Below are 12927 nucleotides of genomic sequence, written 5' to 3' on the forward strand. Positions count from 1 at the left end.
TGTATCCTCTGTGTAAACCAGCATCTGCAGTTCCTTCTTGCGCGGTCGAACAGCTGGAGTCTTCGTCCACTTTTTCACGAAGACTGCCTCCCTTCGGCCACAGCTGAGAGTCGGTGCTTGGCCTTTGACACGCGTGGGGTTGAGTTCCTGGACGATTTCACGCGGGTTTCACCCAGACCCGGGGCGCCGGCGGTGTGGGAGCAGAGAAACGGATGTAAACGCAGACAGCGAGTGGTTACATCGATTCACGCAGACGGCCGATCCGAGTCCCGGGCGGGAGCACTTTAAACAATTATTCTCTACATTCAAGGCACTTTGTCAAAAGCCTTTGCCCGAGTGGGCGGGTGCGCTGGCTCTGGGCGAGGAGCGGAGACCTCAGGGGTCGCTGCAGACGTCCCGGCTGCACAATCCCAGGATTTCTGTGGAGCAACAGGATGGGAATAAGGGGTAAGTATGTTTATTGACCAAGTATTCACATACAAGGGATTTACCTTGGTGCTCCGCGCACAAGTAACAACATGACACGGTGACAATTGCGAATGACTCAGAAAACACTAAACATTAATAATAATAAAACATTAATGATAAAACACCATTGGTCCAGCATGTGAACCAACAAAATACCAGAAGAGTGTTTGAAATCTTTCCGAGGGAGGCGAGTAAGTAGATGTGAGCCGCGTTTACTTGTTGTAAAGTGTCGGATAGCGCTACCTGAATGAGTGCAGCTGAAGATGGAGCGGGCCAGGCTGCTGTAGCGGTGGCCGAGGATGTCGGTGTATTGCCGGTGAACCGCTCGCCTCAAACACCTAGCGGCGTCTTTGAAAAGCAGGTCACTTTCCCCGTACCTCTGGGACTGGAACAGCTGGAATTCGGAGTCGGAGCTGGGCCCGAAATGTTCCTGTTGAAACGAGAAGGAAAGCAGTCAACGATAGAGCGGTAGAGTTGCTGCCTTACAGCGAAAGTGCAGCGCCAGTGACCCGGGTTCGATCCTGACCGCGGGTGCTGTCTGTACGGAGTTTGTGTACGTTCTCCCCGTGATTTGTGGAGGGTTTTTTTTCCGGGTTCTCCCCCACACTTTAAAGACCTACGGGTTTGTAGGCTAATTGGTTTGGTAACATTGTAAATTGTCCCTAATGTGCACATGATAATGTTAATGAGAAGATACACAAACATGCTGGAAAAACTCAGCGGGTGCAGCAGCATCTATGGAGTTTCTGCAGCATTTTTGTGTAAACTCCATAGATGCTGCTGCACCCGCTGAGTTTCTCCAGCATGTTTGTGTACCTTCGATTTCCCCGCATCTGCAGTTCCTTCTTAAACATAATGTTAATGTGAGTTGATCGGTATAATTTTTTTGTCCTCTTTTTTCCTGCAGCCCAGAGGATGAAATATATGTCACTAGTGGATGGATACAAACCTGTGATTCCATCAGGAAGTCTTTAGTTTTGGTGGCAATGACGGACCTGGTCATGACAATGTTTGGCGGGACGGGTCCCAGGTTGCATCTCTGCCACTCTGTGACTGGGGCTCGGGTTCCGTCCACACACAGCAACTCAAAGTCATCCGACGTCCAGCCGGTGGCCCAGCCACTTCTGCCCAGCCCTGCACGGGAAGAGAGACTTCCGTTAATGAACCGCCTGCCAGGATCATTCCTGTCAAAGCCCGAGCGGACTTTCAATAATCCTGCGCAGGATGGAACTGCAGTTATTATTGCACTATTATTGGTTTTTTTTGAGTGTACATATGTGTGCATGTGTGTATATATATATATATGTGTGTGTGTGTGTGTTTGTGATTATGTATACACACACACACACACACACACACACTGACCATTTTTCCCTCTCCCGTTTATTATATTGTGTACAGTGTACTATGTTTACATATTCTCTTGTGCTGCAGCAAGTAAGAATTTTGAACTGCAGACACAAAATGCTGGAGTAACTCAGCGGGACAGGTAGCATCTCTGGACAAGAGGAATGGGTGACGTTTCGTGTCGAGACCCTTATTCAGACTGAGAGTCAGGGGAGAGAGACTAGAGATGTGGAAGGGTTAGGTGTGAAAATGAATGTAGAATGGTCCATTGTTGAGAGGGGAAGGTAACAACGAGGCATACGAACAGTAAAATTAAACAGGAGGACAGTGAAACTAGTCGGAGTACTAGGGTGGGGGAGGGACCGAGAGGGAGGGAAAACAAGGGTTACTTGAAGTTATCACAAAAAAATGGGCTCTGACTTACCCTCAATGTTTTCCATCAAGTTATGATGCTCCAGGAAAGCGACATCTCCAAAGTTTTTCCTGTTGGAATTCCCAACCAAACACCTGGAGAAACATCCCTAATTATACCCACTGTGTTTATTGTAGTCATAGGGTGATACAGTGTGGAAACAGGCCCTTCGGCCCAACTTGCCCACACCGGCCAACATGTGCCAGCTGCACTAGTCCCACCTGCCTGCGTTTGGTCTATATCCCTTCAAACGTGACCTATCCATGTACCTGTCTAACTGTTTCATGAACGTTGGGACAGTCCCAGCCTCAACTAGCTCCTCTGGCAGCTTGTTCCATACACCCACCACCCTTTGTGTGAAAAAGTTACCCCTCAGATTCCTATTAAATCTTTTCCCCTTCACCTTGAACCTATGTCCTCTGGTCCTCGACTCCCCTACTCTGGACAAGAGATTCTGTCCTCTCATGACCTTATACACCTCTAGAAGATCGCCCCAAAAGGCTCCTCCACAAACACTTCATTAACGTGCCCTTCCCAATTTCCCAATACTAGATCCAGTGTTGCCCTCTCACATGTGGAGGCCTCTACATACTGCTTGAGAAAACTTTCCTGAACACTTTTGAGGAATTGCACCCATTTATGCTTTTCCCAGTCAATATTGGGAAAGTTAAAATCCCCTCCTACAACAACCTTATTTGACTTGCAGCTGTCTGCAATCTCCTGGCATATTTATTCTTCTAATTCCCATTGACTATTCATGGGTCTGTATTCCTGAGACCTTCAGGCATCTGAGATATTGAATGTGGGGGTTGGGTTAAAAGGCCCATGGAAATTAAATAGGACAAATAAAGTAGGACTAAGTTACCTGTGACATTTGAGTCAGCTCCCAGGCACCTAAGACTGCATTTGAACATCCCATTCTAACCTGTTCCAATTGTGATCTTAAAGCTCCAAAGTTCCTCACATAACCACAGTTTTTTCTCAGTCAAAACTGCTTACAGCTTCTCTGTTTCTCCTCGTCACCCTGTGCTGATTGGGAGTGGAATCCAGTTGAGAGGAGATGATCTTTCACATGTGTAAAGTCTTGCTCTTCTCCCCTCTGTGGTACAGAGATCAGGACTAGGGCCTATTGATCATGAAGAATCAGTACGTATCCCTGGGAGCAGCCTGTGGTTCTGAGTGCCTCGCAGCTGCCCAGGATGGACCTTGACAAGGACCATGGCAGCATTTTCCACAACGATTGATCAACTCGTCCTCCTCACAGTCGTCCCAAGGACATTGCGCATTAGGAGTGAAACTCCGGCCTTGCATGTTTGATCAACGGCCTTTCAGTTGTGAGTCTACACTGAGGCTCAACAGGCCTTGGGTAGCGGAGGGTGGAACAGCACTCCGCCCATGGCCAACTTACACTAGGGATGGGTTTCAGATGGACAACTCTGTTCACATCTTCACCCTACCTTAGCCTGAGGGACCTCAGAGTACAAGGTGGATCCCAGGAAGTTAAGTTCCTGCCCTTTGTATCTTAGTACTTATCCTGACTACATGGAAAATAAACCATGCAGAAGATCTGTGTTTTTGCAATTGCCTTGCGTATCTTAGATACCCTGAGCATCCCCCAGCAGATGGATAAAGGGCAGCAGACGCTGTTGACATGGCGTTTACAGGTGTGCTACTTACCGCAGGGCCCCCATGTTCCCGTAGTAGAGCTCATCGTGGTTTGCGGCACATCTCAGGTTGGATGGCTTCGAGCCAACTTGCTCCCGTCCAATGCAGACTTTACAAAGCCTGCCCTTAACGCTCGCCCCTGGCATGCAGGCCTTGCGGAAGTAATCTGCGTAGGCTGGAGATCAGTGGGAGAGAGAGGCACTGACAGAACATGCAAGGTTCAGGAGTGAGTGTGTTAACTCTGTAGGAGTGGGGCTGCCTTGCTTTGTGGTGGATGTCTGTGGTGACCACCAGATTCTCACTGTCCTTAGCACTTGCAGAACGGACTTGTGGAGCTAAAGGGGCAAAACCCGGCCACACATGCACACAGAGAGCCGCACACACACACTTGCACGGAGGGAGACACAGACACACACACCTACACAGAGACATACACACCTGCAAGCACATACCTGTACGGAGACACACACACACACACACACACCTGCGGGCAGCAGAGGAGTACAATCACAGAGTCTTACAGACATCTGCACACAGAGACACACACTCTCACACGCACCTGTATGCAGAGGCACATGCTGCTCTATTCTGACACACTTTACACACAGAGGCACACAGTCACCTAATCTCACACACAGGCACACACTCACCCTGAGGCAAAGCTGTGAGACGAATGCAGAAACAACAGAATTGAAGCATTTCAGCAGGTCAGAAATCAACGGGGAAAGAAACACAATCAAAATTAAGAGTCACCGAACTTCAGAACTACAAGCAGCTTGCAGCATCTGCAGGTTTTGGGTTACTCTCCCTCTCACCTGGAAAATACACACATGCACGCACGCTCTCACGCACGCACACACAGACAGACACTCTCCCTTGCTCACTCATTCATACATACAGACACACACACACACACACAGGTTCCCAGCATACGTACCTTTATTGATGTTGCAGCTGCCAGTGGCGTTGTTGCTGGTATTGACCGTGTATTCTGTTAACAGGAGCCACCCGGCGGGGCTGTAGATGTGGCCGTGGCAGCTTCTCCTGCCGCCAAGGTTAAATATGTTCTCGCTTCGGGAAGTCTTCTTCACCACAGAGAGCGCATAGATGGGAGGCGCCGCTGCAACGGGACACAGGGTAGGTGAGAGGCACCGACGTACATGAGAGACACACGGAGCCTCTGGTCACTCACTAACCCAGTCATCACCGGCCAGTGACTCAATTGATGCCACGTGAATGGCAGCAAGCAGTGCTGCAGATGGCCCACTAACCACCCATCCCCCCCACTGACCCATCCCCACTGACCCTACCCCCACCCCCCTCACTGACCCCTACCCCCTGACCCCCCTCATTGACCCCTACCCCCTGACCCCCCACACTGACCCCTACCCCCTGACCCCCACCAGACCCCTACCCCCTGACCCCCCTCACTGACCCCTACCCCTGACCCCCCCCCTCCCTGACCCCTACCCCCTGACTGACCCCTACCACTGACCCCTACCCCCTGACCCCCCCCACTGACCCCTACCCCTGACCCCTACCCCCTGACCCCCCTCACTGACCCCTACCCCTGACCCCCCTCACTGACCCCTACCCCCTGACCCCCCTCACTGACCCCTACCCCCCCTGACCCCCCCACTGACTGACCCCTACCCCCTGACCCCCCTCACTGACCCCTACCCCCTGACCCCCCTCACTGACCCTCCCACCTCTCACTGATTTCCCACTGACACCCACCCTCTACTGCCTGACCCACTCACCCCCAACCCCCCATCGATCCTACCTGCCCATGTCTATTTCACCCATGAACCTCTATTTCCCCCACTGACAACCCCCCCCCCCCCAGCTCACTCCTCTACTCGCTCTTCTCCCCATCACTTGACCTCCAAGTCCCAACCCAGTCAATGATCCCTCCCCCTTCACACTGACTATCTATACCCCTACGCACCACACTGCCTCCTGCCAACACAGGTCTTTCTTTGCCCTGGCTCAGTGTGAACAATAACAGGAGATACCAGGAGTCGTGTGACCTCCTGCCGTCACTGCACCCAGCTCCTCAACAACATGAGCGTCAACCTCAGTCATCGCATAATATTGCAAGGAAACAGGCCCTTCGGCCCACGGAGCCCATGCTGGCCATCAAATACATTTATGCCGATCCCATTTTATTTTCCTCACATTCTCATCAATCAACAGTGAGGAAGTGTAGGATGAGGAACGTTGGGAGTTACAATGGCGGAGGCCAGGAACACTGCGTGGCATTGGAAATCATACTTCTGATCACAGCACCTTCATGCACGGGCAGTGTCTATGGCACTCAGCACTACTGGCACCTTCTATTAAGTAAGTAAGTAAGTTTATTGGCCAAGTATTCACATACAAGGAATTTGCCTTGGTGCTCCGCCCATGTAACAACATGACATAGGGTGACAGTCACAAATGACTCAGAAAACAATAAACATTAATAATAATAAAACATTAATGATAAAACATCATTGATCATGAAAGTTTAATTATTATTAATGTTTAGTGTTTTCTGAGTCATTGAATATTAATATTCAATATTTCAGGACCTAGGTGAGATTCTGATTCTATTTTCATTGCGAAACCTCAGGAGAAAAGTGCTGAAGAAAGTGATGAAGCTCGATAGTCACCAAGCAACCACAGGCCAAAAGCCAGCCGGAGAAACTCCACATGAAGCTGGGGAATTCTCAGTGTGGATAGAGGCATGCAGCATACAGACAGCCCTTCAGCCCCCTGGGTGTATGCTGCCCATTTTTGACCCCAAGTAGGACATTGTAAATTATCAACAGTTGGAGAGAGAGGCTGTGCCAATGTTATTCAAAGGTTAAAGCTCCAGCAGTCGTTTTTATTCTCTGAGTGCTTTACCTTCTGGCCCTCCGTGACCATCTCTGTCAGTGTCGCTGGCCATTCCACAGCCGCCCCCTGGAAGACACAAACAGCCCTAGTGTTAGCATTGAGGTCACAGAGCTAACGCGTGGGGCAGACGTGTTGGGCTAAGGACACGCTCTATAAAGTCAGCACTGGAAGAGAGAAACCTGGCTCAAAGCCATCCAAGGATAGACACAGAGTGCTGGAGTAAGTCAACGCGTCAAGCAGCATTTCTGGGTCTGGACCCTTCTTCTGACTTCTTGAGTCTGAAGAAGGGTTTCGACCCAAAACATCACCTATTCTTTTTTTCCCAAAGATGCTGCCTGACCCGCCAAGTTACTCCAGCACTTTGTCTATCTTTGGTATAAACCAGCATCTGCAGATTTCTGTCTCTACATCAAAACCATCCAACCTAAGGTCAGAAGGGTCTATGTTATTTACCACATTGCGACACTCTCTGATACATACAGTGCTCTGTGTGAGAATGTAGCTGTGACACTGCTTTGGTTTTAGTTTATTACTGTCATGTGTACCAGGATACAGTGAAAAAGCGTACGATCCGGACAAATCATTCCATGCACGAGTACAACAAGTAGGTAGATATTATCCGAAGTTCGTCCATCACACAGCCTTTGACAGATAGATGGCAAATCTTAGAAATACTCAGCATGTCAGGCAGCATCTGTGCAGATGTGTTCAGTGAATTAACCCGGTAAAAACAAGGAGATTAGTATGCTTTAAGTTACGGTAAAGCTGGGCGAGGAGGAGCCAACATTGGGAATGCCTGGGTAGTGTGTGTCAAGAGGAACTGAATGGTGCAAATTATTCTGAACTTAAAAACAGTTACAGCTGGGAATATTCCGATGTTTGATAATGAATCTGACAGCCATTGTCATCTATTGTCATCCCTGTTTCAATGATTCTATAGTTCACAGCTCTATCAATGCAAGAGCTTGTCAAATGGACCACTCACTCACCGTAGTGTTCTGTTACCACGGGAACAAGGCCACACTTCCCAGCAATGTAGGCATGAGTTGCATCCAGAGAGGCAGCATCCGCCTCATCCCTCTGGAAAAGAAAAGGTAATTCTGTCATGAGTCCTTGCTGAGGACTGGACATCCAGTCTGGGCATTCATGAGTGGCACAGGACTTCTTGGTGAATATATAGTTCGAACATAGAACAGTACAGCACAGGAATAGGCCCATCAGCCCACATTATCTGTGCCACGCATGGTGCCCCCTTAAACACATTCCTTCTGCCTGCATGTACTCCACACCCCTTCATTCCCTGCCTATCCCTGTGCCTATCCAAAAGCTTCTGAAACACCACTATCGCATCTGCTTCCACCAGCACCCCAGATAGCGAGTTCCAGCACCCACCACTTCCTCTGTGAAAGACTTGCCCCATGCATTACCTTTAAACTTTCCTTCCCATGGCTTCAAAGCTATGCCCTTTTCTATCCTGGGATAAAGTCCTGATTATCTACCCTTACCTATGCCTCCCATCATTTTATAAACTTCTATCAGGTCTCCCTTTAATTTCCTGAGGCTCCAGGGAAAACAATCCAAGGCCGTCCAACCTCTCTCTATAGTTAATACCCTCCAATCCAGGCAGCATCGCTGGAAAATCTCTTCTACACCTGCAGCGGCACGCGGTAGATAGGATTGTTCGGTGAACGTTTGTAACTTTGTTGGTGTCGAAACATGGCGACACTTGTGTACTGTCTCGGGAAGGTCCGCTGTATGATTTTACTGGGGTGTTTGTAAAACAAAACATTTCACTGCTACATGAGACGATAAGGTATCACTGATCACTGAATCATTAAATGTTTAATATTACATTTTGACTGAAATCGGTACCTTCATCATTTCGATGCAGTGGCTCACCGACGTCGCTCTAATGCAGACCAGTGGCGTGGACTTTGTATTCAATGCCCATTCTTCACATTTGTTTTGTTCTGCTGCACTTATGCAGCACCAGCGCACAATGCTGTTCTCCAGAGAGCTCCCTGATGGAAACCACAGCACAAAATCACCCTCAGAACATGCGCTGCGCAGTCTTCTCTTCAATGATGTGCCATGCAGCCCCATCCCCACACACATAAACACCCTCCCCTCAATTGTCACTCTCGCTACTTCTGCTTGTGAGAATCTTTTGACCGCTCCCAATAAGTCTCTCCCATGTTCAATAACTGGTAAGGCCATAGGAACAGAGGGATATTGATGTGCAGATCCAAATTCCCCCAAAGGCAGCAACATACAATAATGAGAAGGCAAAAAATATACTTGCCCTACTGAGTATAAGAGCATTTGGATGAGATTGTAGGTGGCATGATTAGTAAATTTGTCAATTACATCAAAATTGGTGTGGTGGACAACAGAGAAAGTGGTCTAAGATTACAACAGGATCAAGGTCTATTGGGAAATAGGACCAAGGATTGTCAAATGGAATGTAACTTTGATACATGTAATGTGAATCATTTTGGGAAGTTAAATTAAGGCAGGACATACACAGTAAATGACAGGGTCCCGAGGAGTGACCGAGGGGTACAAATACAAAGGTCCCTGACAGCAGCGGCTGACGTAGACAAAATGGTGAAGAATATGTATGGCTCATCTACCTTCATCAGATGGAGCGTTGAGTAGAAGAATTGTGACGTCATGTTACATCTGTAGAGGACATTGGTGAGACTGCATCTGGAATAGTGTGTGCAGTTCTGGTTACTCTACTGTAGGAAGGATTAGTTAAACTAGAGAGGGTGCAGGAAAGATTCAGAAGGATGTCACCTGGACTGGTGGGCTTGAGATATAAGGAGAGACTGGGATTGTTTCCCCTGGAGTGTAGGAGGTTGAGGGATGATCTGGCAGAGGCAAATCAAATCACGGGGTTCATCGATGAAGTGGATGACCCAGATTAGTGATGTCTAAAACTAGAGGGCATAGTTTTATGGTGAGAGGGGAAAGATTTAAAGGGGATCTGAATGCGTTTGGAAGTTGTTTTTCACTTAGAAGGTGGTGAGTATACGGAATGAGCCTTCAGAGGAAGTTGTAAACACATTTGTTTTCTGTTCTGTTAGTCCTTGCTGTCTCCTCCCCTTCCTCAGCTCCCCTGCTGTCTCCTCCCACCCTCCAGCCTTCTGGCTACTCCTCCTTTTCCCTTTCTTGTCCCCACCCACCCCCACCCCCGATCAGTCTGAAGAAGGGTTTCGGCCCGAAACGGTGCCTATTTCCTTCGCTCCATAGATGCTGCTGCACCCGCTGAGTTTCTCCAGCTTTTCTGTGTAACCTTTGAATAGGTTCATTGTGTAAAAAAGTTTTTGAGGAATATGAGCCAAACTCAAACAAATGGGACCATCTCAGAAGGTACCCTGATCAATATAGATGACTGGGGCTGGATGGTCTATCTAAGCTGTTTAAATCTGAGGACTATTCATCAAGAGTTAGAATCCCTGTACCAGGCCACAGGATAACATTCCCTTTAAGGAATCGTGTCTCCGAGATGAACCATTCCACCTTGGTGAGGTTAGAACTCTTTCCCAAAGCTTCAATTCCCAGCTGAAGAAGAGGGCTGAAGGATTTTATTAAATACGAGAGGGAACCATTTGATGAAGGCGAGTGTATCAATCTCCCACTCTCTTGGAGCTGGAAAATATCCAGTTACACCGCGGTGCTCTCCAAATTGGCAACTGACGTGTCGTCTGGAGTATTGCGTACAGTTTTGGTCTCCTAATCTGAGGAAAAACATTCTTGCCATAGAGGGAGTACAGAGAAGGTTCACCAGATTGATTCCTGGGATGGCAGGACTTTCATATGAAGAAAGACTGGATAGACTCGGCTTGTACTCGCTAGAATTTAGAAGATTGAGGGGGGATCTTATAGAAACTTACAAAATTCTTAAGGGGTTGGACAGGCTAGATGCAGGAAGATTATTCCCGATGTTGGGGAAGTCCAGAAAAAGGGGTCACAGTTTAAGGATAAGTGGGAAGTCTTTTAGGACCAAGATGAGAAAATCATTTTTTACACAGAGAGTGGTGAATCTGTGGAATTCTCTGCCAAAGAAAGTAGTTGAGGCCAGTTAATTGGCTATATTTAAGAGGGAGTTAGGGCCTTTGTGGTTAAAGAGATCAGGGGGTATGGAGAGAAGGCAGGTACAGGATACTGAGTTGGATGATCAGCCATGATCATATTGAATGGCGGTGCTGGCTCGAAATGCCGAATGGCCTACTCCTACACCTATTTTCTATGTTTCTAAGTCTCCCCTGCAGTGCAGTTTTTTTGGGGTCTTTGGTACTTTGGTGCTTAAATGTGTGGAGTTATCAGACAGGGAATTGCTATCTTTGTTGATGAAATGGGAAACATCGAATGTCCATTGTTGATGGAATTACCGTGGTGACCCAATCCCTTCAGGAGGGCCATGTGGTCCAACCCCAGCACATGGCTGAGGTCGCTGTTATCAGTCAGGATCTGCAGCCTCACAGTGGCATCCCCAAACATCAGGTTCTTCCTGTTGAAAGCAGCTGAGCTGAACAACTGGAAACGGCGCCGATACGATCCGTTCCGTCCAAAGAGGTTCTGCAACAGATAGTGCGGGGGGTGAAACAGCAAGCCATCGTCCTGCACTACCCACGCTAGGGCTAGTGTGTAGGAAGGAACTGCAGATGCTGGTTTACACCGAAGATGGACACAAAATGCTGGAGTAACTCTGCGGGACAGGCAGCATCTCTGGAGAGAAGGAATGGGTGTTGTTTCGGGTCGAGACCCTTCTAGTGCGGTTTCCTGAGTAACCCCTCGCTGACTGAAGATGGTGTGTTTGCCCGCTTTGTAGCAGGGAAGGTTAACGGTAGTAGATTCATGGATTTTTTCGAAGTGATAAGGGTGCATTGCCAGAGTAAGCACGATAAACTGTTTCCACATTAGAGGGTTTGTAATCAGAGGCAGCAAGTTTAGGACAATTGGCAACAAGGCTGGGGATGATGTGAGGAGATGTTTATTATCAGCTGAAAGCACATCACAGATTCAAGGCAAAAGGCTTAGTGGTCGGTGCTGCTTCCTCAGAGCCCCAGCAACCCCGTTCAATCCCGACCTCTGGTGCTGGCGGTGTGGAGTTTACACGTTCTCCCTATGGCTGAGTGGGTTTCGGTTCCCTACCTCAACCCAAAGACATGCGTGTTGGTGGATTAATCGATCACGGTCAATTGGCCCAAGTCCGTAGATGGGGAGAGAAAGTGGGGGAGCTGATGAGTATGTGGGGATAATAAAGTGGGATAGGTGTTTGGATTTGTGTAAACGGGTGGTTGGTGGCTGGCACGGACGCAGTGGGCCGAAGGGTCTGTTTCCGTGCTCTGTGACTCTATGGCTCTGTGGCCATATGAACCCAAACATCTCCTCTCCCATTCCGCATTCCTTCCCAGCCCAGAGGAAAGGTCCTTCACCTTGGCACCATTGGGCAACACACTTGCAGCAGAGCAGTAAATGGCAGGGAAAATGTGGTGTAAGGTATATTTGGAGGGAGGGGGGGGGTCATCTGACTGTGGCCTCAATGGGACCACTGTGGTGTAACTTCAGCTGATGGGGACCAGCCCGCACTCTCTGATGCATCCCATCCCAATATTATGCCACTTTTACTGACAAAAATGGACCTGGTATCTATTGTTTTTGGAAGCCAGCTCCTTTAGCCATTGCCAGATCGCTGGACAAGGAAAGGAAGTCCAGTCACGTATGAACGGATTAGTGAGGCTGTGAGCAGCCTGTACCATGTTGCCTAGCAACAGGTTTAAGGGACTGTCCCACTCTCAGGACCTAATTCACGACCTTTTTTACTCGTGGACATTTTTCATCAGGCTAGAAAAACGCCTCGACCTACTTGATGCCACGAGTACCTACGACTAACATCACAACCTGCTACGACCTCGTGACGACCATGCTGCGAGTATGAGTCAAGGGCAAACTCGGCAGAGGTCGTGAATTAGGTCGTGAAAGTGGGACAGGCCCTTTAGATGGCTGATTAAGCCGTCCATTATACAACCCTTCTCAGCAGATTCATGTACATTATCTAAACAGTCATGTAACACCAAGCCAACAGAAATTAAAAAAAATGATGCTGGAAATCTAAAATAGAAACAGAAAATGCTGAAACACTCAAC

At 48.5% G+C, this 12927-nt stretch overlaps 1 protein-coding gene across 1 annotated transcript in view; it reads right to left on the minus strand.

Moving 5' to 3' along the window:
• Positions 1–12927, minus strand: part of sxph (saxiphilin) — a 32167-nt gene continuing 19240 nt past the window's right edge. The window contains exons 8-17 of the mRNA XM_055655998.1: positions 11170–11356; positions 8645–8793; positions 7762–7852; positions 6782–6838; positions 4830–5012; positions 3905–4067; positions 2240–2322; positions 1418–1602; positions 712–898; positions 1–419 (exon numbers count right to left, since the gene is read on the minus strand). Coding sequence (XP_055511973.1) covers positions 376–419; positions 712–898; positions 1418–1602; positions 2240–2322; positions 3905–4067; positions 4830–5012; positions 6782–6838; positions 7762–7852; positions 8645–8793; positions 11170–11356 — 1329 coding nt within the window. The 3' untranslated portion in view covers positions 1–375. The remainder of the gene's footprint in view (positions 420–711; positions 899–1417; positions 1603–2239; positions 2323–3904; positions 4068–4829; positions 5013–6781; positions 6839–7761; positions 7853–8644; positions 8794–11169; positions 11357–12927) is intronic.

Source organism: Leucoraja erinacea, chromosome 25 (assembly GCF_028641065.1).
Source record: "Leucoraja erinacea ecotype New England chromosome 25, Leri_hhj_1, whole genome shotgun sequence".
In the NCBI taxonomy this organism is placed as follows: Eukaryota; Metazoa; Chordata; class Chondrichthyes; order Rajiformes; family Rajidae; genus Leucoraja; species Leucoraja erinaceus.